We start from the raw sequence: 26,957 nt of genomic DNA, 5'->3' as shown, positions 1-26,957 counted from the left end.
TCACTACTGTAGTAGGGTTGGAAGGTTAGACAGGTTATGTGTATCTAATCACTACTGTAGTAGGGTGGCAGGGTCTACAGTCAATCACGGACTACAGGAAGAAATCCAGCCCAGTCACGGACCAGGATGTCTTGCTCCCGGGCAGACTAAATAACTTTTTTGCCCGCTTTGAGGACAATACAACTGACACGGCCTGCAACGAAAACATGCGGTCTCTCCTTCACTGCAGCCGAGGTGAGTAAGACATTTAAACGTGTTAACCCTCGCAAGGCTGCAGGCCCAGATGGCATCCCCAGCCGCGCCCTCAGAGCATGCGCAGACCAGCTGGCCGGTGTGTTTACGGACATATTCAATCAATCCCTATACCAGTCTGCTGTTCCCACATGCTTCAAGAGGGCCACCATTGTTCCTGTTCCCAAGAAAGCTAAGGTAACTGAGCTAAACGACTACCGCCCCGTAGCACTCACTTCCGTCATCATGAAGTGCTTTGAGAGACTAGTCAAGGACCATATCACCTCCACCCTACCTGACACCCTAGACCCACTCCAATTTGCTTACCGCCCAAATAGGTCCACAGACGATGCAATCTCAACCACACTGCACACTGCCCTAACCCATCTGGACAAGAGGAATACCTATGTGAGAATGCTGTTCATCGACTACAGCTCGGCATTCAACACCATAGTACCCTCCAAGCTCGTCATCAAGCTCGAGACCCTGGGTCTCGACCCTGCCCTGTGCAACTGGGTACTGGACTTCCTGACGGGCCGCCCCAGGTGGTGAGGGTAGGCAACAACATCTCCTCCCCGCTGATCCTCAACACTGGGGCCCCACAAGGGTGCGTTCTGAGCCCTCTCCTGTACTCCCTGTTCACCCACGACTGCGTGGCCACGCACGCCTCCAACTCAATCATCAAGTTTGCGGACGACACAACAGTGGTAGGCTTGATTACCAACAACGATGAGACGGCCTACAGGGCGGAGGTGAGGGCCCTCGGAGTGTGGTGTCAGGAAAATAACCTCACACTCAACATCAACAAAACTAAGGAGATGATTGTGGACTTCAGGAAACAGCAGAGGGAACACCCCCTATCCACATCGATGGAACAGTAGTGGAGAGGGTAGCAAGTTTTAAGTTCCTCGGCATACACATCACAGACAAACTGAATTGGTCCACTCACACAGACAGCATCGTGAAGAAGGCGCAGCAGCGCCTCTTCAACCTCAGGAGGCTGAAGAAATTTGGCTTGTCACCAAAAGCACTCACAAACTTCTACAGATGCACAATCGAGAGCATCCTGGCGGGCTGTATCACCGCCTGGTATGGCAACTGCACCGCCCTCAACCGTAAGGCTCTCCAGAGGGTAGTGAGGTCTGCACAACGCATCACCGGGGGCAAACTACCTGCCCTCCAGGACACCTACACCACCCAATGTTACAGGAAGGCCATAAAGATCATCAAGGACATCAACCACCCGAGCCACTGCCTGTTCACCCCGCTATCATCCAGAAGGCGAGGTCAGTACAGGTGCATCAAAGCTGGGACCGAGAGACTGAAAAACAGCTTCTATCTCAAGGCCATCAGACTGTTAAACAGCCACCACTAACATTGAGTGGCTGCTGCCAACACACTGACACTGACACTGACTCAACTCCAGCCACTTTAATAATGGGAATTGATGGGAAATGATGTAAATATATCACTAGCCACTTTAAACAATGCTACCTTATATAATGTTACTTACCCTACATTATTCATCTCATATGCATACGTATATACTGTACTCTATATCATCGACTGCATCCTTATGTAATACATGTATCACTAGCCACTTTAACTATGCCACTTTGTTTACATACATATCTCATATGTATATACTGTACTCGATACCATCTACTGTATCTTGCCTATGCTGCTCTGTACCATCACTCATTCATATATCCTTATGTACATATTCTTTATCCCCTTACACTGTGTATAAGACAGTAGTTTTGGAATTGTTAGTTAGATTACTTGTTGGTTATTACTGCATTGTCGGAACTAGAAGCACAAGCATTTCGCTACACTCGCATTAACATCTGCTAACCATGTGTATGTGACAAATAAAATTTGATTTGATTTGATCTGATTTGGAAGGTTAGACAGGTTGTATGTATCTGATCACTACTGTAGTAGGGTTGGAAGGTTAGACAGGTTGTATGTATCTGATCACTACTGTAGTAGGGTTGGAAGGTTAGACAGGTTGTATGTATCTGATCACTACTGTAGTAGGGTTGGAAGGTTAGACAGGTTGTATGTATCTGATCACTACTGTAGTAGGGTTGTAAGGTTAGACAGGTTGTATGTATCTGATCACTACTGTAGTAGGGTTGTAAGGTTAGACAGGTTGTATGTATCTGATCACTACTGTAGTAGGGTTGGAAGGTTAGACAGGTTGTATGTATCTGCTCACTACTGTAGTAGGGTTGGAAGGTTAGACAGGTTGTATGTATCTGATCACTACTGTAGTAGGGGTGGAAGGTTAGACAGGTTGTATGTATCTGATCACTACTGTAGTAGGGTTGGAAGGTTAGACAGGTTGTATGTATCTGATCACTACTGTTGGAAGGTTAGACAGGTTGTATGTATCTGATCACTACTGTAGTAGGGTTGGAAGGTTAGACAGGTTGTATGTATCTGATCACTACTGTAGTAGGGTTGGAAGGTTAGACAGGTTGTATGTATCTGATCACTACTGTAGTAGGGTTGGAAGGTTAGACAGGTTGTTTGTATCTGATCACTACTGTTGTAGGGTTGGAAGGTGTGACAGTACTCCTGTGGGTTTTTCCATATTGTTACTGTTGATATTCACCTGTCCTGTCCACAAAGGTTGTCACCTTATTGGTATTTTAATGTTAAGTTATTACATGTCGCCATGTTTTGTGAAATGTTTTTGTTGTTTTGGGACAAATGGAGGGTTATTAAATGGAGTCCTTGAGACAATGGGGGGAGGTTGGGAAAGCCCAAATACATCTGTTTTGTCAACAGTATACTGCTCTGTCTAGTATTGAAGTTTAAGAGTTAAGAGACTATCAGGGCCCTTGAAGAGGACATCAAATCTATGGAATTTAAGTTGCTCACTCAAAATGACCACAGACTAGTCATGAACTTACAGGACAAGAGAAATGAACTGAGTCTGTTTTTACATGAAAGAGTGAAGGGTGCCTTGATTAGGTGTAGCTTTGCTACCTTCAAGGATATGGATGCTCCAAGCGCTACCCAGGGCAGTCGACATTGCAGCGTAAACAGATGGTCTACCATCGTCTCCCTGATGGGAAGGTGACCACGGATGACGGAGAGGTGCGCCAACATGCCGTGGATTTCTACTCTGCCCTCTATAAGGCGGAGGATTGTGATCCTCTGTTTGCTGAACAGTTGTTACATGGAATTCCTCAATTGGGCAGAATATAAAATTATATCTAAGTGTCTCTCAAACAGGTTGAAATAATATCTGGGGCTTTTGGTCCACAAGGACCAGTCTTATTGTTTACCTGACCGCTCAATTGTTGATAACTTGTTTCTGATAAGAGATGTTTTAGACATTTGTAAACTGTCTGATGTGAATGTGGGTTTACGTTCTTTGGATCAGGAGAAGGCTTTGATCGTGTGGACCACCAGCACTTGTTCAAAACAATGAAAGCCTTTGGGTTTGGGGATGAGGTTTTTTTCTTGGATGTGTTTACTGTATACTGGGGCCTCATGTATGGTGAAAGTGGAGGGTGGTTTGAGCTGCCCCATCCCCATCCATAGGGGTATTAGGCAGGGATACCCAATTGAACCAATGCTCTGTTTTTTAAGAGCGAGGCTTACTGATTTCTCTGAGCCAGGGGTTACGAAGGATCCTATGACAGCACTGTCTGAGTATGCAGATGACCTGACAGTTTTATTATTTTATTAGATTGGATCGAAGACATTGTTTTTTTTTCTAGGCTCCGTTGTCTTTCAAAAAAAGATCTGGGAGGGTGTAGTGGAGAAGGTGTGTGCCAGATTGTCTAGGTGGAAATGGGTGCTACCCCAGCTGGCTTATAGGGGAAGGGTGCTGGTGCCAATAACCTAGCCACCTCTATCCTGTAGCACAGACTAATGGTTTTACAGCCTGATACAACAGCTTCAGAGGACCCTTTTCAATTTATTTTGGTCTGGACAACATTGGATTAACGCTGCAGCCCTGTACCTGCTGCTGCATGAGGGTGGGCAAGGCTTGGTGGACATTTCTTCTAGGATCATGGCTTTCCGGCTTCAAGCAGCCCAGAGACTGTTGTACAGTGAAGGTTGTAGCAGCCCAGAGACTGTTGTACAGTGAAGGTTCAAGCAGCCTAGAGACTGTTGTACAGTGAAGGTTCAAGCAGCCCAGAGACTGTTGTACAGTGAAGGTTGTAGCAGCCCAGAGACTGTTGTACAGTGAAGGTTCAAGCAAAGCAAATCAAATCAAAATCACATTTATTTGTCACATACACATGGTTAGCAGATGTTAATGCGAGTGTAGCGAAATGCTTGTGCTTCTAGTTCCGACAATGCAGTAATAACCAACCAGCACAGAGACTGTTGTACAGTGAATGTTCAAGCAGCCCAGAGACTATTGTACAGTGAAGGTTCAAGCAGCACAGAGACTGTTGTACAGTGAAGGTTCAAGCAGCACAGAGACTGTTGTACAGTGAAGGTTCAAGCAGCACAGAGACTGTTGTACAGTGAAGGTTCAAGCAGCACAGAGACTGTTGTACAGTGAAGATTCAAGCAGCACAGAGACTGTTGTACAGTGAAGGTTGTAGCAGCCCAGAGGCTGTTGTACAGTGAATGTTCAAGCAGAGCAGAGACTGTTGTACAGTGAAGGTTCAAGCAGCCCAGAGACTGTTGTACAGTGAATGTTCAAGCAGCCCAGAGACTGTTGTACAGTGAACATTCAAGCAGCCCAGAGACTGTTGTACAGTGAATGTTCAAACAGCACAGAGACTGTTGTACAGTGAATGTTCAAGCAGCCCAGAGACTGTTGTACAGTGAAGGTTCAAGCAGCACAGAGACTGTTGTACAGTGAATGTTCAAGCAGCCCAGAGACTGTTGTACAGTGAAGGTTCAAGCAGCCCAGAGACTGTTGTACAGTGAATGTTCAAGCAGCCCAGAGACTGTTGTACAGTGAAGGTTCAAGCAGCACAGAAACTGTTGTACAGTGAAGGTTCAAGCAGCCCAGAGACTGTTGTACAGTGAACGTTGTAGCTAGGTCGATGCAGCCTACATATTGATGAGGAGAGCAAGCTGAGCCAAGCACCTTTTCCGCTTAAAGCTAGAGGGGCTTGTCTGGCCTGATATCTTTCTATGAGTCTGTTATGCAGGCTTGGAGAGTTTTCAATATGTGCCGTAAGGCAGGCACGCCACCAGGGATGTGGCTTTTTAAAGTGGTGGATAAACACCCAATTTTCATAACTGAGTAAAGATAAAGATAACTTAACAGAAAATTACTCCATTAAAATACTACTTGAGTAAAAGTCTAAAAGTTTTTGGTTTTAAATATACTTAAGTATCAAAAGTAAATGTAATTGCTAAAATATACTTAAGTATCAAAAGTAGAAGTAAAAGTATAAATTATTTTAAATTCCTTACATAAAGCAAACCAGACAGCATCATCTTCTTGTTTTGTTTAATTTACGGATAGCCAGGGGAACACTCCAATACTCAGACATCATTTACAAACGAAGCATGTGTTTAGTAAATCCGACAGACTAGAGGCAGTAGGGATGACCAGGGATGTTTTCTTGATAAGTGTGTGAATTGGACCATTTTCTGTCCTGCTAAGCATTCAAAATGTAACGAGTACTTTTGGGTGTCAGGCAAAATGTCTGGAGTAAAAAGTACATTCTTTTCTTTAGGAATGTAGTGAAGTAAAAGTAAAAGTTGTCAAAACTATAAATAGTAAAGTACAGATACCCCAAAAAATGACTTAAGTAGTACTTTAAAGTATTTTTTACTTATGTTCTTTACACCACTGCTTTTTTATAACACAGTCCTGTGCTCTGGGTTCAGCCAGCCTACGTTCATGCCTGTTAGGTGTGGGGTGTACCAAGCTGGGTCATCTGATGCGGAGTAGGAGCAGATCGTTGGAGGAGCTGGGAGAAAGAGCAGGGATCTGATCATCTCGCCTACTGAGGAAGGTTGTAGCTGAGGTCTGCGATTTCTTGCCAGTACTTCATCGGCAGTATGTGACTGATACTTGCAACTCTGATCGGTGGACGGAGGGTCTGGATGATGTGTTCCCTGCTCTGAAGGTTAGTGCTGCGGCGGGGACATTAGAGGAGGACGTGGGGATGCTGCTTTCCTTCCATACCCCGGAGCTGGGGGAGTTCAAGGTGGTGGGAAAGAAGGCCATGTACATAATATGTGTATAAGTGTCCCATGCTTCTTCCCTGGAAGGGTTCAAATGGACAAGGTGGGCAGGTGTGTTTGGTCCAGGTGCCTCCCCAAAAGGAGGCACACAACGTCTTTATATAAACTGCATATTGATAAGAGGACAGCTGACCTCCAGTGGAGGATAATACATGGAGCTATAGCCACCAACATGCATCTGGAACACCTGGACCCTACTGTTGGGGAGGGGTGTCCATTCTGTGCTGAGTATAATACTATGGCACATCTGTTCTGACAGTGTCCCAGGTTGGTGGGGATGATTGACCTGATCACTAGTTGCTTCTCAACTCTGGGAGAGGTTTTCTCTTCCCAACGGTCTATATTTGGGCCAAAGTCCAGGTTTAGTCGTGGGGCTGTAGTTGTCTTACTTAACTTTGTATCAGGGGCAGCTAAATTAGCAATCTGGAAGACGCGGAAGAACAGTATTCGGGGACAGGGGTCTGTGGGTGTGGTGGGCATGTTGGAGGGGATGTTGGCAGTGAGACTGAGGGTTGAGTTTTCCTATTACAAACTGGTTAATAACATTGGGCTGTTTATGAGCATATGGGGTCTACAGAAGTTGTTGTGGAGGAAGATTTAGTGTTGTGTTTTTAATTGATGTGTAACCATGGTTTTGTTTGAGTGTTTATTGTTCCCAGATCCAATAAAGATGTTGTAAATCTCTCTCTCTCTCTCTGATGGTAAAGTGCCCAGGCAGTGTGGTGTTAATGCAGAAGTTTCTCAGTGTACCACCTCAGTCTCCCTGGACCACTGGGTTGTTTGGTGGTGATGAACATCCCCGGCACAAACCCCACTGATACGCCTCATTGACCTTCAGCTATGGAGCTATTTTTAAAATTGAACCTTTATTTAACTAGGCAAGTCAGTTAAGAACAAATTCTTATTTACAATGATGGTCTAGGAACAGTGGGTTAACTGCCTTGTTCAGGAGCAGAACAACAGATTTTTTACCTTGTCAGCTCAGGGATTCGATCTAGCAATCTTTCAGTTACTGGCCCAACGCTCTAACCACTAGGCTACCTGCCACCCCTATGGGCCTCACCCTGCCTTACCACGGCCTCACCCCGGCCTCACCCAGCCTTACCCCAACCTCACCCAGCCTTACCCCAACCTCACCCAGCCTTACCCTGGCCTCACCCAGCTGATGACGACTAGTACTCTGAATAACAAAGAGCACAGACCAAGACTAGCTAGCCGGAGGACGTGTGTGTGTGTGTGTGTGTGTGTGTGTGTGTGTGTGTGTGTGTGTGTGTGTGTGTGTGTGTGTGTGTGTGTGTGTGTGTGTGTGTGTGTGTGTGTGTGTGTGTGTGTGTGTGTGTGTGTGTGTGGGTGACTCACAGCTCGGTGGTGTCCTTGGGTATGCCCTTGGGCAGAATGCGTAGCCCCCGGTTACTGCAGCGCACAATTGTGTCTGAGCATGTGCATGACTCTGGGCAGCTTGACACTGGAAAACATACATTCTTCTCAGTGCCTGCAGAGAGAGAGGAAGAAATAACGAGAGAGGGGGGGGAGAGAGTGAGAGAGAGAGAGAGAGAAAGAGGGGGAGAGGGGGAGAGAGAAAGGGAGAGAGAAAGAGAGAGAGAGAGAGGATAGAGAGGATAGAGAGGGAGGGAAGGAAGGGAGAGATAGAGGGGAAGAGAGAAAGGGAGAGAGAGGGAGGGAAGGGAGATAGAGAGGGAATAGAGGGGGAGAAAGAAAGGGAGGGAAAGACAGAGATTGGATAGAGGGGGAGAGAGAGGGAAGGAAGGAAGGAATCAAGGAAGGAAGGAAGGAAGGAAGGAAGGAAGGAAGGAAGGAAGGAAGGAAGGAAGGAAGGAAGGAAGGAAGGAAGGAAGGAAGGAAGGAAGGAAGGAAGGAAGGAAGGAAGTGATGAAATATGATTGTAAATTACATCACATTCCACTCACATTAGAGGAGAAGCTAAGGAGGGGAGTGTACAAAATAGTTCATGATAGACATTTCACAACCTGGCAACAGTGCCAGAACTTGCCCCTTTGAAAGTGGAACTCTATAAATGAAGCCCTAAGTTGATCGAGAATCTGATAATTGCACCACCATATCCTAAATCTCTCAGCCAGTTGCCTGCCTAGTGGGAGGACCTTTTTTGGGGCTACCGAGTGGTGCAGCGGTTTGATTCCAGGCTGTATCACAACTGGACGTGATTGGGAGTCCCATAGGGCGGCGCACAATTGGCCCAGCGTAGTCCGGGTTAGGGTGTGGCAAGGGTTAGGCCGTCATTGTAAATAAGAATTTGTTCTTAACTGACTTGCCTGGTTAAATAAGGGTTAAATAAAATAATACCAATATTACAAAAAAACAGGAGATCTGGCACATAATATTGCTCTTGGCCTGAGTCTTCCTGCATTTCCCTCCTTCCTTTGCTCCCTCCCTCCACCCCCCAAGCAGCTTTAATCTAAGGCCTGAGAGATGATATCTGTAAAGGCTTGAATTACACCCCAGGTGAAAAAGAAACAGGGAATCAAGACATTAATGGAAGGTAACGACGTCTGAAGTCTGCTCAACAATAACCCACAGCACTGGTTGGGTCTGGGACAGGGTCTGGCTTGGCTGATGCAGCCTGTCTGTAGAGGACTAGGGGCTGGATGGAGGGAGGGAGCCGAAATGCTGACTTGTTGATTGGGGGACCTCAAATCTCCCACTAATGAAGACATAAAACAGTCTAAAAACAGGACGTCAGTGAGTGTCATTGTAGCTGCATCAATGTGGACCTTGAGGTGGAGGGATACAGAGTGCCCTAAATCCTCCTCCTGCTCCCTCCTACTTAGCATGTAGCATTGAGGGCTAAATGAAACACCACCTATGGCTTCCAGCTACAGATACAGGGCCTTCAGAAAGTATTCATACCCCTTGACTTTTTCCACATGTTGTTGTGTTACAGCCAGAATTTAAAATGGATTACATTTGAGATTTTGTGTCCCTGGCCTACACACAATACCCCATAATGTCAAAGTGGAATTATGATTTTGGCAATGTTTACAAAATAATAAAAAATGAAAGGCTGAAATGTCTTGAGTCAATAAGTATTCAACCCCTTTGTAAACATGTGCTTAACCAGTCACATAATAAGTTGCATGGACTCACTCTATGTGCAATAATAGTGTTTAACATGATTTTTGAATGACTAACTCATCTCTATACGCGACACATAAATTTATCTGTAAAGTCCCTCAGTCGAGAAGTGATTTTGAAACACAGTTTCAACCATAAAGATCAGTGAGGTTTTCCAATGCTTCGAAAGAAGGGCACCTATTGGTAGATGGGGAAAAAAATAATAATCAGACATTGAATATCCCTTTGAGCATGGTGAAGTTATTAATTACACTTTGGATGGTGTATCAATACACCCAGTCACTACAAAGATACAGGCGTCCTCCCTAACTTAGTTGCCGGAGGAAGGAAAGAAGGAAACCGCTCAGTGATTTCACCATGACACCAATGGGGACTAAAAAACAGTTTGTTTAATGGCTGTGAAAGGAGAAAACATGATTTGTCTCCTTTCTGTTTTCTCTCTAACAGGGATTCTATCCAAAAATGTTTAAGGTACATCGGGAAAAAAAATTCATGACGATAGGCCTGAGTGAAACTTCCCAAATGTTGACAAAACAAAATCCGCTAGACACGCTAGGATCTTTTTGTGTTGGTAAAATGTATTATGCGGGAAATGTAGGTGGAAACGATTTTATGTGCAAATATTGATTTAATATCAAAGTAAACTTGGAGTTACGTGATGACATGCTGTGTGGTTTTCCCAGTATGACTCGTTGGGAGAGCATGCAGTTTATTAGGCTACAGATGAAAGAAGTTATGATGAACTTCACAGGGTGGTGAAAGTACAGGGTGATGAACTTCACAGGGTGGTGAAAGTACAGGGTGATGAACTTGATGCTCCTTTCCAATAAATATAAAAATGTATATGTGTATTTTAACCCAATGATGGTTGAATTGAAGAAGTTTAAGCTTCCTATCAATCATTGTTTTTAAAACCAGGGACGTATTCATTATGGAAACCGTTTACCATTTAAGAACCAAACGGAAGCAAACAGAGCAAAACTAGAGGTAGGTCCCTCCCTGTTTTGTTCCATTTGCTTCAGTTTAAGAAACGTTTTGCAACAGAATCAACGTAATGAATACACCCCCAGTGGACAGCTAGTGAAAAATGCGCTCTTGCAACAGCTGGATAGTGCTGATCCCAGCGTATGGAATAAAAGTTTGAATTCCTCCCTTCTAAACTCCCCTGTGGTATTGTGCTCCATACTGTCAACAACTAGTTTCATTTAAGAAGACCAGGAATGTGGCTTTTATTGCTCCATTTAATTCATACTGATTCCCCAAAAATTCCATGGGCATAACAGACTTGCTCAAACTCGCACACTTTTGATAGACTTAAACAGCTGCTAATGATCAAGATATCAAAGTGTCACAAACAAAAATGTCAACAATAAGCCTATAGAAAATGCATCATATGGCATACATTTGCAAATAACAAATCTCGGTAGTTTTCAAAGCATGCAGTTCCATAAGAGCAGCATTTCCTTTTCAACTCGAAGCCATGAGCCCAATCAGTCCTCCATGACAACACAATCATAAACAACAGTGTAGGCTAATTAGTCCTTCGTTTTGGTGTTATGCTCAGGTTAAGCAATTTGGCTAATGTATATTTCCAAGTCCTATTTTTGAAGATCGAGGGGTAATTGGAATGATTGAAAATCTGATATGGTTATTTTTAAAATATTTTTTTATTATAGCCTAATCATCTGTAGTATAAAGCAATGGGTTAGAAGAAGCCTACATGACCTATAACTTATAAAGTGAAATGCTACAAACATTTATGGGCAGCTATGTAAACACTAACATTGATTTGTCCTGCAATTGGTAATATACATTTTTGTCTTCTTCTAATGCCTCTTAAGCAGGTTGACGTTTTTTGGGAAGAGTCTTGTCCTTGAGGCAGAACTGAGTGATTTCCACTAGATGGACCAGCTGCAAAGTCAAAATGTGCTATATTGTAAAAAGAAGTTCTGAAAACAAAAATGTGCTTTTTGGTCTTAATTTAAGGTTAAGGTTAAGCACTAGGGTTAGCAGTGTGGTTAAGGTTAGGGTTAAGTTTAAAATCAGATTTCATGACTGTGGCTGTGCCAGCTAAACCTTGTGCCTCTTTACAATACTGAAATTACAATACTGAGTTTAAGTATTCCAAAAGTTATGTTACTGATTACAATTTTGGACAGGTACAGTAACTAGTAACTGTAACAGATTACATTTAGAAAGTAACCAACCTAACCCTGACAATACTAACCTAACTGACAGATTGAAAAGAAGGAAGTCTGTACAGAATATAAATATTCCAAAACATGCATCCTGTTTACAAGGCATTGAGGTAATACTGCAAAACATGTGGCAACGTAATTAACATTTTGTTCTGAATACAAAGTATTATGTTTGGGGAAAATCCAATACAACACATTACTGAGTACCACTCTCCATATTTGCATAGAGGTGGCTACATCATGTTATAGGTATGCTTGTAATCATTAAGGACTGGGAGCTTTTCAGGATGAAAAATGTACGGAACGGAGCTAAAATCCTAGAGGATTTTGGTTCAGTCTGCTTCCCACCAGCCACCGGGAAATGAATTCACCTTTCAGCAGGACAATAACCTAAATCACAAGGACAAATCTACACTGGAGTTGCTTCCCAAGAAGACAGTGAATTTTCCGGAGTGTCCAGTTTTCACTTAAATCTGCTTGAAAATCTATAGCAAGACTCGAAAATGGTTGTCTAGCAATGATCAACAACCAATTTGACAGAGCTTGAATATTTTTTTAAAGAATAATTGCCAAATATTTTACAATCCAGGTGTTCAAAGCTCTTAGAGACTAACCCAGAAAGACTCTTAGCTGATATCGCTGCCGAAGGTGATTGTACATGTATTGACTCAGGGGTGTGAATACTTATGTAAATTAGATATTTCTGTATTTCATTTTCAATAAATGTGTACACATTTCTAAAAACATGTTTTCACATTGTCACTATGGGGTATTGTGTGTGTAGATTGGTGAGAGAAAAAAAATGCTTAATCAATTTTGAATTCAGTCTGTAACACAACAAAATGTAGAATAATTCAAGGGGTATGAATATTTTCTGAAGCCACTGTAGCCGAACAAATGAAGCTAGTGTAGCTCCTCTAGTGAAACTCTATATCTACTGTATAACTTGGCTGTCTGGGACTTATATAGAATGTACCAAATTATTACAACTCACAAGTGAATTGATTATATGAGAAGATTTTTGGAGCTAATCCCTACAGTCCTTAAGAGTACATTTGACAAGAGGCCCACTGTGTGAGAGAGAGAGAGAGAGAGAGAGAGAGAGGCAGCTATTCCTGCGCTCAACCAGACAGAAGCCAAAGCGCATTTCCTTTCTGGTGTAAATTTTTACGGCCACAGTTCAGTTCCTTGGGCCTCCATCTCCCTCACTCTGCCTGGGGGAAATGACCGAGTCCCCATAAAACCCACACTGACATGAGATAATGTGGTCGCCCACGGTTACTGTTCCATTGGTCTTCACAGTCCCTACAACCTAGCCCTGGCCCCTGTTCTGTCAGATACAGAAGTTAATAGCTATGTGGGTGGACAGTGTGTGTGTGTCTGTGTGTGTGTGTGAGAGAGAGAGTGTGTGTCCCACATGCCGTAGACTACAGGAGGACAGAGTCATGGAGGGGAGGGGGTTGTGTAGACGGTCTTGGGCCTATGCCTTGTAACAGGTGGAAGCAGCAGATTTCGTGGTGCATTTTACACAGCCAGTGGAATTTCATGGGAAGTGGATATGAACGGCTTGTAGATGGATGTAGATGGAGAGGTGTGACAGTAGCTAAGACAGAAATAGAGCAGTGAGTCTAAAAGTCAGAACCAGGGGCCCTGGACACAAAGCCTGCTGTCATAAGACCCTTCACATAGAGCCTGCCCCAGAACCAGGGGCCCTGGACACAAAGCTTGCTGTCATAAGACCCTTCACATAGAGCCTGCCCCAGAACCAGGGGCCCTGGACACAAAGCCTGCTGTCATAAGACCATTCACATAGAGCCTGCCCAAGAACCAGGGTCCCTGGACACAAAGCCTGCTGTCATAAGACCCTTCACATAGCACCTGTCTGGGGCCAAGAAAAATAGGTATTGTTCTAGTGATGGATGGTTAGATAGATGGAGGTGTGGGAGAAACAGGGCCAGGTGTGATGGATGGTTAGATAGATGGAGGTATGGGAGAACCAGGGCCAGGTGTGATGGATGGTTAGATAGGTGGAGGTGTGGGAGAAACAGGGCCAGGTGTGATGGATGGTTAGATAGATGGAGGTGTGGGAGAAACAGGGCCAGGTGTGTGTGTATGGGGTGTCTCTGTTTTTAGGGGTTGTCTCTGTGGGTGTGGTGTGTTTCGTACCGTCGCAGGTGAAATCGGGTTTAGCCACGTCCTGGATGGGGATCTCCTTGAGGAAGGCAGGTTTTTGACAACGAGGGTTCCCACTCACAACCCTGGTCTTCTTCAGCCACAAACCCAGCCAGGCCAGGTGACAGTCACATACATAGGGGTTGGACAGTAGGTTACTGAGGGAGAGAGAGAGATAGAAAGAGAGAGAGAGAGAGAGAGAGAGAGAGAGAGAGAGAGAGGAGTGAGTGAGTGAGTGGGGTGAAAATGTGTGGGTATCATTTAGGTTCTGGTTTGCATCACTGACAAACTTAACTGAAACAATAGCTTACAGCTTGCAGCCTTTGACAAGCCACTGAGGGGGCAGTCATCTTACAAGACCACGAGTAGATGAGCAGATCACTGAAGAGGATAATAAACACTGAGCTGTCTATATTGACCACTACTCCACCTGGGAAATGTTAGGGAGAAATTATACCAAGCATTGAGCTGCTATTATTGGCATTTAAATTTTCACCCTTAAGCAGCAGTAAGCACGCCAGTAGACACCAGTAAGCAACAGTAGACACCATTAAGCAACAGTAGACACCAGTAAGCACCACTAGACACCAGTAAGCAACAGTAGACACCAGTAAGCACCATCAGACACCAGTAAGCAACCATAGACACCAGTCAGCACCAGTAGACACCAGTAAGCACCAGTAGACACCAGTAAGCAACAGTAGACACCAGTAAGCAACCGTAGACACTAGTAAGCAACAGTCGACACCAGTAAGCAGCAGTAGACACCAGTAAGCACCAGTAGACACCAGTAAGTCACCAGTAGACACCAATAAGCACCAGTAGACACCAGTAAGTAACCAGTAGACACCAGTAAGCAGCAGTAGACACCAGTAAGTCACCAGTAGACACCAGAAAGCACCAGTAAGTCAGCAGTAGACACCAGTAAGTAATCAGTAGACACCAGTAAGCAGCAGCAGATACCAGTAAGCAGCAGTAGACACCAGTAAGTAATCAGTAGACACCAGTAAGTCACCAGTAGACAACAGTAAGCAGCAGTAGACACCAGTAGACACCAGTAAGCACCAGGAGACACCAGTAGACACCAGTAAGCAGCAGTATACACCAGTAAGCACCAGTAGACACCAGTAGACACCAGTAGAAACCAGTAAGCAGCAGTAGACACCAGTAAGACACCAGTAGACACCAGTAAGCACCAATAGACACCAGTTAGCACCAGTAGATGGCAGTAAGCACCAGTAGACACCAGAAAGCAGCAGTAGACACCAGTATGTCACCAGTAGACACCAGCAGACACCAGCAAGCACCAGTAAGTAATCAGTAGACACCAGTAAGCAGCAGTAGACACCAGTAAGTAGCAGTAGACACCAGGAAAGGTGTCCGCATGCTTCCAGCCAAAACAGTTCGGAAGAGTTTGTGCATATATTATGACATTTTGTGATGTTTTCATTGGTTTTGGTGTTCAGGCACACAACATTTTTTCTTGAGGCAATCCGAAGTCTACGCCCCTTCTTTAGTGATTGGTCAACAGTAGGGATTCTTCAGTAAACGCTTTATTGTTATTCAACGAGATGACTCATTTTCATGCACATTTTTCCATTGAGAAATACTGCACCTAACATCTTAATCTGGGTGTACACAACATGGTTTTGGCCCCGATTTAGCCTTCCAAGACATGTTTTTGAGATTGGAGACAAAATCCCCATGTACGCATGTTGCGTTACTCGGGATGTGCGGCCGTCACCGACAGTAGTTTAATGTGAACAAGTCAGAGACCCAATCTGAGGGTCACCGATTCCGTCTTTGAACAGTCCCAGACGTCCCGATATTTTCAAACATGTTTGATTTTATCGGCACAAAATCTGCAATGCTCTTGTAGTGTGAGATGTGCAACAACAAGTTTTGAGAATGGTGATCAGCAGTAGCCAATGAGAGCTCGCCAGAGAAGAAGCCAGTGAGATGATGTCGTGGTTTCACATCACCCAGAATGTGTAGACTCTCCAATAGGAGCCATGACTACTACTAGTATGCGTTTGTACTTGCCTGTAACCAAAGTGTCAAATCATTACATCTCTGAAGTTCACAAGCAGTGTTATTAAATTCTTAAATGTTGGCTAGTTATTTAAACTCTGTACGGCAAGCATGAATGTCTGACTGAACGTTTATGAGGCTGCTTTGAGCCACAGCTCATTCCAGTTATGTTAACATTCTAATCACATAATTGTTTTGGCGAGACAGCGTGGTAGTATGGAGAATCCTCACGACCAAGTGAAGAATCTTGTATTATGTGACCCCCAGTATGTGCAAGATCACCAGTAACCAGATGTCGACACCAGTAACCAGCCGTAGACACCAGTAACCAGCCGTAGACACCAGTAACCAGCTGTAGATACCAGTAACCAGCTGTAGACACCAGTAACCAGCTGTAGATACCAGTAACCAGCCGTAGACACCAGTAACCATCCGTAGACACCAGTAACCAGCTGTAGACACCAGTAACCAGCTGTAGATACCAGTAACCAGCTGTAGACACCAGTAACCAGCCGTAGACACCAGTAATCAGCTGTTGACACCCGTAACCAGCTGTAGACACCAGTAACCAGCTGTAGACACCAGTAAACAGCCGTAGACACCAGTAACCAGCCGTAGACACCAGTAATCAGCTGTAGACACCCGTAACCAGCTGTAGACACCAGTAACCAGTCATAGACACCAGTAACCTGCTATAGACACCAGTAACCAGCTGTAGACACCAGTAACCATTCATAGACACCAGTAACCAGCTGTAGACACCAGTAACCAGCTGTAGACACCAGTAACCAGCTGTAGACACCAGTAAGCAGCTGTAGACACCAGTAAGCAGCAGTAAGCACTGTGCCAGATATTAGGTGTAGAGTTGAATGTGCCTCCAGGAATGACTCAGGGTCCAGATGGGTAGCAGAGAAAAGCAGTTGACTGTGTGTAGCTAGGACTGTAATATGGTGTGTTAGTGACTGGAGCATTAACACAGCCTATAGCTTACAGGGATAGGCTGGAAAGACCTTTCTTGTTTGAGAACGGAGGAGCTGAAAGGAGAGCGATTCCTGTGCTATCACAGCCCACAGTGTGGATTCAATATAGGAGGCTGACCTTAGAATGCACAACCATCCATCCTAAAACGGACTCACGACAGAGATCTAACGCCATATGCTAAATCTCTTCTCTTCCACGTGTTTGATTTGAATTATTAGTCCTACTGTATCTCACAGTATAATAACTATTGTAATATTCACTACAAGAAGAGAAAACAGGGAGAAATTAAAGTCCCTTTACTTTGTAACTTCCAGGCAGGCATATACTGTTATAAAACAAAATATCAAGAGCACCACTAAAATGTAGAAAAGTGGTGGAAACATCACTAGGGAGGAAGTAGACAGGATGAACAAATTCATGGAGAAGGCTGGATCGACCATGGGCACCCACCAGGACAATCAAGAGCCATCCTGGATCCTCAAGAAGCTCAGGAGTGTAGAGGCCAACACTAGCCAACCCCTTTACAGTACCTGGAGCATCACAGTGTTATAGTCAACACTAGCCAACCCCTTTACAGTACCTGGAGCATCACAGTGTTATAGTCAACACTAGCCAACCCCTTTACAGTACCTGGAGCATCACAGTGTTATAGTCAACACTAGTCATCCCCTACACAGTACCTGGAGCATCACAGTGTTAAAGTCAACACTAGTCATCCCCTACACAGTACCTGGAGCATCACAGTGTTAAAGTTAACACTAGTCACCCCCTCCACAGTACCTGGATCATCACAGTGTTATAGTCAACACTAGTCATCCCCTACACAGTACCTGGAGAATCACAGTGTTATAGTCAATACTAGCCAGCCCCTTTACAGTACCTGGAGCATCACAGTGTTATAGTCAACACTAGCCAACCCTTTTACAGTACCTGGAGCATCACAGTGTTATAGTCAACACTAGCCAACCCCTCCACAGTACCTGGAGCATCACAGTGTTAAAGTCAACACTAGCCAACCCCTTTACAGTACCTGGAGCATCACAGTGTTATAGTCAACACTAGTCACTCCCTCCACAGTACCTGGAGCATCACAGTGTTAAAGTTAACACTAGTCACCCCCTCCACAGTACCTGGATCATCACAGTGTTATAGTCAACACTAGCAGATTTATTTCACCCAGGTCCCTTTTTGCCATCTGCTATGAGGCTATGATGCTACGAGGCTATGATGACATGAGAATATGAAGCTATGAGGCTATGAAAATATGAGGCTATGGTACTGTGATGCTATGAGGCATTCTCTCAACCAGCTTCATGATGTAGTCACCTGGAATTAATTTCAATTAACAGGTGTGCCTTGTTAAAAGTTAATTTGTGGAATTTCTTTCCTTCTTAATGCGTTTTGAGACAATCAGTTTTGTTGTGACAAGGTAGAGGTGGTTTACTGTTGTCGTGTCTTTGGCTATGCCGGATTAAGTGATATGACATGCTATTCTATAAAATAATTTCTTCGTAATTAATATTACCTGATTGAGCTAATCATGTAAATGTAATTAACTAGAGAGTCGGGGCACCACAAAATAATATTTATAGAGATGTTATCTTCCGAATAAACTCTTAAAGACCTAGAAATATTTTACATAAATAGCAGTCAATATTAATCGTCATCTTAATTAGGTCTCATCTGAAAGTTGTAAATTCTTGGTTATCTGCACAAACCCTGGCTAACAAGTTCAATCAGCAATACAAAATTGGGTTTAATTATTTATTTACTAAATACCTAACTAATCACACAGAATTACACATACACATAATTAAATCATAACTTGATTACAAATGACGCCATAAAGGAAAATGTCCCTAGAAGGCGGAACAGGTATGACAGCTTGTTACACAAAAGAAAAGGGCTGGGTTTGAGTGAAAGAGCGGGAAGACTGAGGAACAAAGGGCGAAGCTGTGATATCGTAAATACAGTATCTTCTGCATTCTAAATTACCACCCATTTGGAAAAGGAAAATGCAATAAATATTTACTCTGAGCTGTGCTTCGGTAGGTTGGTGGTAGATGGAAGGCCGTGTTGCCCAACCGAGTCCTTTGAAGAATGTCTCAGGTTGTCAATTGGATACGTTGTAGTAATGTCGTTGTGTGGTAGACGGGATACTCTGTCTGTTCATTCCTAACCTGCATTTGCAGCTGCTGTTGCTAACTCAACGGCTAGAAGGTATCACTTCTGTAGTGAATAAGAGTTCAAAGTTCATACCATTCGCAACCAAAGCTCACACTGATGTTGGCTTCGTTCTGTAGTTATTATCTGAACCATTCTGACATCGGACCATCGTCCTCACATCCTCAGAACAGGAGGTTATATTGTCATCAAGGCTTTATATAGGAAGGGAGAGGAGGGCGTGTTTGAAAAGTTTTATAGCCCATGTCCCTTCACAGGGGCGGGCCACTGATTGAGCAGAGCCCTAACCTTATTAAAACCCAATTCTCACATTTTAGAAGCTAAAATCATATTTCATCCCATCACGAATAATTTCATATTCAAACATTTAAATTGAACAACAATTCCATGTGAATCTGATAACTCTGATGTGTAGACTTTCCACTATAGAGTTTATGTCATCTTATCATTGATGAGAATGTCTCAGATGACAACCGAACTGACATCATATTCATTAAGTACCACCGCATATGTTCAATTGGTCGGATTACCAGAATATAGTTCATTTCCCCCCACCTTCTGATGTTCCCAGAATCTCTATGTTAACCAAGGTGTTTGCAAATGTAACATCAGTAGGGTAGAGAGAGGAAAAAAGGGGGAAGAGGTATTTATGACTGTCATAAACCTAACCCACAGGCCAACGTCATGACACTGCAAATTTGTTTATTTCACTTCTGTTTATTATCCATTTCACTTGCTTTGGCAATGTAAACATATGTTTCCCATGCCAATAAAGCCCATAAAATGGAATTGAAATTGAAACTGAATTGAGAGAGCAAGAGAAAGAGCAAGAAGTCGCTCTGGCCCATCGTGACTGACTGTTTCTCTGATACACTTGTACACTGGGATCACAGCTGGGCCCAGTGCTGTGCTGCCTGGCCAGGTCCGCTCTACGCGGTGCAGGTTCACAAACCAGACAGTATTTTTAGTCAGGCCGCGCTGGAGCGGATCCGTCAGTGTCAGCCGCAGGGTAATTAGAAAGCTGGCAGACCACAGCACTACTTTTACTCTCCTAGAGAGAAGCGAGAGTCAGGGAGGGAGGGAGGGAAAGAGAGCTGATAGACATAGAGCATAAGGCAGTAGTTGTGGAAGGAGAAGGGAGGAGACTAGTGCCCCAAGATAAACATGATTCCATGTACAGGTTACATATGAGGGGATAGTTAGATAAACATGATTCCATGTTATATATGAGGGGATAGTTAGATAAACATGATTCCATGTTATATATGAGGGGACAGTTAGATAAACATGATTCCATGTTATATATGAGGGGATAGTTAGATAAACATGATTCCATGTTATATATGAGGGGATAGTTAGATAAACATGATTCCATGTTATATATGAGGGGACAGTTAGATAAACATGATTCCATGTTATATATGAGGGGATAGTTAGATAAACATGATTCCATGTTATATATGAGGGGACAGTTAGATAAACATGATTCCATGTTATATATGAGGGGACAGTTAGATAAACATGATTCCATGTTATATATGAGGGGACAGTTAGATAAACATGATTCCATGTTATATATGAGGGGACAGTTAGATAAACATGATTCCATGTTATATATGAGGGGACAGTTAGATAAACATGATTCCATGTTATATATGAGGGGACAGTTAGATAAACATGATTCCATGTTATATATGAGGGGACAGTTAGATAAACATGATTCCATGTTATATATGAGGGGACAGTTAGATAAACATGATTCCATGTTATATATGAGGGGACAGTGGTGCACTTCCAGGAAAGTCAGCCGTTAACATTTTATTCATCAGATAAATGTTCATATATTTATACGTCGTCTTCTGGGTGGTCATGGGTAAGAGGCATAACATCTTAATAGTTTTCTCATTTTAATACTGATCATGTCTGACAAGTTAATCTCAGACATAACATTGCTTCATCGCCATCAACTAAAATGTTGCTTCATTTCGAATCATGTTCCATTGGACCGCGAGACAATATTTCGAAAGCAGCCATTTTCATAAGGACATTTGCAAAGATGTTGCTAGCTTTGGAAAGATAAAACTATATTTTGTCGATGCTCCAGGGGCGGTCGTAAATAGAAACTATTAGTGGCTTGATAACGAGCGAAGAGAGACTCCAACAAAACAAGACCATCTGCAACAGTATTCTGTAGTCATGGAGAGCTGTGATGACACACTGTAGGTTGTCTGTCTTTCCAGAACCAGGGCTGGGTTAGGAGACATCTCTCAAACAGTCAGGTGGTGGGTGGAAGAGGGGATGAGGAGGAGAGGTGGGTAGAGGACAATGGGAGGGAGGGAGATGAGACTTCCGTGGAGAGGGAGTGATCTCACAGACAATCAGGTGGTGTGTGGTGAGGAGATGAGGAGGGAGAGGGAGAAAGAGAGTGTGTAAGGGAGAAGAAGCGAGGGAGTGGGGAGACTTACATGGTGGAGAGGGAGTGCAGTGTGGTGAAGGCTCCCGGGGTGATGGTGGAAATTCGGTTGTCATAGAGAGACAGCAGGCGTACGGAGCTCAGGCCTGTGAAGGTGGTGTTGTCCACACAGCCTAGCTGGTTACTCCTCAGCATCCTGCCGTGGAGACACGCACGCACGCACAGACACACACACACACACATCATGGTGAGATGGGAAACCAATAGGAACACTGTGGTACTGACCACATGACCAGGAAAAACTCCAGGTCCTAGTTGTACTGTTTCTCTGTTATGTGATGGTAGGCTGTGAGACTGTTAGACTGCAGTGCAGACATGTGTTGAACATGTCCCCTGCTCTAGGGCTGTGTGGTTGGGGCCTTGTATAATCCAATGTTATTGTGCCTAGAAGTGTTCTGGCCCAAAAGGGGAGTTTGATTTGGAGCGGGCCAAAAGGGGGGAGCTTCTAAACTAAATGGTTGGGTTAACGGAGAGAGGGGGGTCTAAACTAAATGGTTGGGTTAACGGAGAGAGGGGGTCTAAACTAAATGGTTAGGTTAACGGAGAGAGGGGGTCTAAACTAAATGGTTGGGGTTAGGTTAACGGAGAGAGAGGGGGTCTAAACTAAATGGTTAGGGTTAGGTTAACGGAGAAAGAGAGAGAGAGGGGGTCTAAACTAAATGGTTAGGGTTAGGTTAACGGAGAGGGGGGTCTAAACTAAATGGTTGGGGTTAGTTTAACGGAGAGAGGGGGGTCTAAACTAAATGGTTAGGGTTAGTTTAACGGAGAGAGGGGGAGGGTCTAAACTAAATGGTTAGGGTTAGGTTAACGGAGAGAGAGAGGGGGTCTAAACTAAATGGTTAGGGTTAGTTTAACGGAGAGAGAGAGGGGGGTCTAAACTAAATGTTTAGGGTTAGTTTAACGGAGAGAGGGGGTCTAAACCAAATGGATAGGGTTAGGTTAACGGAGAGAGAGGGGGGGTCTAAACTAAATGTTAGGGTTAGGTTAACGGAGAGAGAGGGGGTCTAAACTAAATGGTTAGGGTTAGGTTATCGGAGAGAGAGAGAGAGAGAGAGAGAGGGGGTCTAAACTAAATGGTTAGGGTTAGGTTAATGGAGAGAGAGGGGGGAGGGTCTAAACTAAATGGTTAGGGTTAGGTTAAGGGAGAGAGGGGGTTCTAAACTAAAGGGTTAGGGTTAGGTTAACGGAGAGAGAGAGAGAGAGAGAGGGGGTCTAAACTAAATGGTTAGGGTTAGGCTAATGGAGAGAGGGGGGAGGGTCTAAACTAAATGGTTAGGGTTAGGTTAAGGGAGAGAGGGGGTTCTAAACTAAAGGGTTAGGGTTAGGTTAACGGAGAGAGAGAGAGAGGGGGGTCTAAACTAAATGGTTAGGGTTAGGTTAACGGACAGAGGGGGGTCTAAACTAAAGGGTTAGGGTTAGGTTAAAGGAGGGGAGGGGTGATTCCAAACTTAAGAGGAAGAAGAAAAAGTGGGAACATTCAGAGCCCCTCTGTGATGAACATCCAACCGGAGCCCCTCTGTGATGAACATTCAACCAGAGCCCCTCTGTGATGAACATCCAACCGGAGCCCCTCTGTGATGAACATTCAACCAGAGCCCCTCTGTGATGAACATTCAACCAGAGCCCCTCTGTGATGAACATCCAACCAGAGCCCCTCTGTGATGAACATCCAACCAGAGCCCCTCTGTGATGAACATCCAACCAGAGCCCCTCTGTGATGAACATCCAACCAGAGCCCCTCTGTGATGAACATCCAACCAGAGCCCCTCTGTGATGAACATCCAACCAGAGCCCCTCTGTGATGAACATTCAACCAGAGCCCCTCTGTGATGAACATTCAACCAGAGCCCCTCTGTGATGAACATTCAACCAGAGCCCCTCTGTGATGAACATTCAACCAGAGCCCCTCTGTGATGAACATTCAACCAGAGCCCCTCTGTGATGAACATCCAACCAGAGCCCCTCTGTGATGAACATTCAACCAGAGCCCCTCTGTGATGAACATTCAACCAGAGCCCCTCTGTGATGAACATTCAACCAGAGCCCTCTGTGATGAACATCCAACCAGAGCCCCTCTGTGATGAACATTCAACCAGAGCCCCTCTGTGATGAACATTCAACCAGAGCCCCTCTGTGATGAACATTCAACCAGAGCCCCTCTGTGATGAACATTCAACCAGAGCCCCTCTGTGATGAACATTCAACCAGAGCCCCTCTGTGATGAACATTCAACCAGAGCCCCTCTGTGATGAACATTCAACCAGAGCCCCTCTGTGATGAACATTCAACCAGAGCCCCTCTGTGATGAACATCCAACCAGAGCCCCTCTGTGATGAACATTCAACCAGAGCCCCTCTGTGATGAACATTCAACCAGAGCCCCTCTGTGATGAACATCCAACCAGAGCCCCTCTGTGATGAACATTCAACCAGAGCCCCTCTGTGATGAACATCCAACCAGAGCCCCTCTGTGATGAACATTCAACCAGAGCCCCTCTGTGATGAACATTCAACCAGAGCCCCTCTGTGATGAACATCCAACCAGAGCCCCTCTGTGATGAACATTCAACCAGAGCCCCTCTGTGATGAACATCCAACCAGAGCCCCTCTGTGATGAACATTCAACCAGAGCCCCTCTGTGATGAACATTCAACCAGAGCCCCTCTGTGATGAACATTCAACCAGAGCCCCTCTGTGATGAACATTCAACCAGAGCCCCTCTGTGATGAACATTCAACCAGAGCCCCTCTGTGATGAACATCCAACCAGAGCCCCTCTGTGATGAACATTCAACCAGAGCCCCTCTGTGATGAACATTCAACCAGAGCCCCTCTGTGATGAACATTCAACCAGAGCCCCTCTGTGATGAACATTCAACCAGAGCCCCTCTGTGATGAACATTCAACCAGAGCCCCTCTGTGATGAACATTCAACCAGAGCCCCTCTGTGATGAACATTCAACCAGAGCCCCTCTGTGATGAACATTCAACCAGAGCCCTCTGTGATGAACATCCAACCAGAGCCCCTCTGTGATGAACATTCAACCAGAGCCCCTCTGTGATGAACATTCAACCAGAGCCCCTCTGTGATGAACATCCAACCAGAGCCCCTCTGTGATGAACATTCAACCAGAGCCCCTCTGTGATGAACATCCAACCAGAGCCCCTCTGTGATGAACATTCAACCAGAGCCCCTCTGTGATGAACATCCAACCAGAGCCCCTCTGTGATGAACATTCAACCAGAGCCCCTCTGTGATGAACATCCAACCAGAGCCCCTCTGTGATGAACATTCAACCAGAGCCCCTCTGTGATGAACATCCAACCAGAGCCCCTCTGTGATGAACATTCAACCAGAGCCCCTCTGTGATGAACATCCAGCCAGAGCCCCTCTGTGATGAACATCCAACCAGAGCCCCTCTGTGATGAACATTCAACCAGAGCCCCTCTGTGATGAACATTCAACCAGAGCCCCTCTGTGATGAACATGTGAAAGCAGGAAATACTGTATTAGCCTCTAATAGGCAGGGATCAGAGACAGGCAAACTCAATTTAGATCATGCTCCTGGGATTTAAAAGCCTGTAAATTCAATACTGCAGGACAATGACTCCATTCATGTTCCCCTATGCACACCCTCCTCCCCAATTCGCTTCATTAGGACCAAAGCAGCCCCATCGGACAGCCTTTCTGGACATCAGTTAGGCTACAGAATATGAATTATCTGCTCTCAATTTTGTGTCAAAATAAGGTGGCTATGAGCTGTGACTGCATTTAATCGAGAGAGAGAGAGAGAGAGAGAGAGAGAGAGAGAGAGAGAGAGAGAGAGAGAGAGAGAGAGAGAGAGAGAGAGAGAGAGAGAGAGAGAGAGAGAGAGAGAGAGAGAGAGAGAGAGAGAGAGAGGGAGAGAGAGAGAGAGAGAGAGGGAGAGAGAGAGAGAGAGAGAGAGAGAGAGAGAGAGAGAGAGAGAGAGAGAGAGAGAGAGAGGGAGAGAGAGAGAGAGAGAGAGGGAGAGAGAGAGAGAGAGAGAGAGAGAGAGAGAGAGAGAGAGAGAGAGAGAGAGAGAGAGAGAGAGAGAGAGAGAGAGAGAGAGAGAGAGAGAGAGAGAGAGAGAGAGAGAGAGAGAGAGAGAGAGAGAGAGAGAGAGAGAGATGATCGTGGACTACACGAAAAGGCATTAACATTGACAGGGCTGTAGAGGAGCAGGTTGAGAGTCTGTGCCTTGGTGTCCACATGTTTATTGTCAATGCATAGTCAATCAATTGTATTTATAAAGCCCTTTTTACATCAGCCAAAGTCACAAAGTGCTGTACAGAAACCCAGTCTAAAACCCCAAACAGCAAGCAATGCAGATGAAGAAGCACGGTGGCTAGGAAAAACTCCCCAGAAAGGCCAGAACCTGGGAAGAAACCTAGAGAGGAACCAGGCTATGAGGGGTGGCCAGTCCTCTTCTGGCTGTGCCTGGTGGAGATTATAACAGAACATGGCCAAGATGTCAGTCTTTTTATTAGCAAAGTCACTTTAACCCTACCTACCTGTATAAATTACCTTGACTAACCTGTACCCCCGCACATTGACTCGGTATTGTTATTTTAGTGTCTTACATTTTATTTTATTTTTTACTTTAGATTATTGAGTAAATATTTAAGTAAATATATTTATTGAACTGCATTGTTGGTTATGAGCTTGTAAGTTAAGTATTTCATAGTAAGGTTGTATTCGGCGCATGTGACAAATACAATTTGATTTGATTTGAGATATAGAGAGGGGGGGCTGTCACTGGGGCTGTTGTTTTACCTTTTAAATATTATTTCCCAGAATGCACTCAGTCATTAGTCTCTAGGCATCTGTTTAGAGAACGGGTCTGTTAGGGAGTGTGTATGTCTGTGAATGTTGTTGATGTATTGTCTGTTTGGGTGTGTGTATGTCTGTGAATGTCTGAATGTTGTTGAGTATACAGTGGTTAGATGTATTGTGTGTTAGGGAGTATGTATGTCTGTGAATGTTGTTGAGTATACAGTGGTTAGATGTATTGTGTGTTAGGGAGTATGTATGTCTGTGAATGTTGTTGAGTATACAGTGGTTAGATGTATTGTCTGTTAGGGAGTATGTATGTCTGTGAATGTTGTTGAGTATACAGTGGTTAGATGTATTGTGTGTTAGGGAGTATGTATGTCTGTGAATGTTGTTGAGTATACAGTGGTTAGATGTATTGTGTGTTAGGGCAGGTAGGATCTCTGTGCTCCATTCAACTTTCCCTCGATCCTGACTAGTTCCCAGTCCCTGCCACTGAAAACATCTCCACAGCATGATGGATGCCACTGATAGTGGCATGTTCTCCAGGGGAACCTTGGCATTCAGGCAGACATGTTTTTGGTACCCTTCCCCAGATGTGCC

General features: G+C 44.5%; 1 protein-coding gene across 2 annotated transcripts in view; it reads right to left on the bottom strand.

Annotated features, from left to right (window-relative positions):
- The window catches only part of LOC112238411 (slit homolog 3 protein), a 442,088-nt gene that overhangs the window by 84,639 nt on the left and 330,492 nt on the right, over positions 1-26,957 (bottom strand). For both annotated transcript variants that reach the window (XM_042325880.1, XM_042325879.1), the window contains 3 exons: positions 21,557-21,700; positions 13,890-14,053; positions 7,774-7,906 (listed from right to left, as the gene is read on the bottom strand). In XM_042325880.1, coding sequence (XP_042181814.1) covers positions 7,774-7,906; positions 13,890-14,053; positions 21,557-21,700 — 441 coding nt within the window. The remainder of the gene's footprint in view (positions 1-7,773; positions 7,907-13,889; positions 14,054-21,556; positions 21,701-26,957) is intronic.

This window comes from Oncorhynchus tshawytscha, linkage group LG08 (assembly GCF_018296145.1).
Source record: "Oncorhynchus tshawytscha isolate Ot180627B linkage group LG08, Otsh_v2.0, whole genome shotgun sequence".
Taxonomy (NCBI): domain Eukaryota; kingdom Metazoa; phylum Chordata; class Actinopteri; order Salmoniformes; family Salmonidae; genus Oncorhynchus; species Oncorhynchus tshawytscha.
The sequence above is the reverse complement of the archived record's forward strand: the minus strand, read 5'-3'. Positions and strand labels throughout refer to the sequence as shown.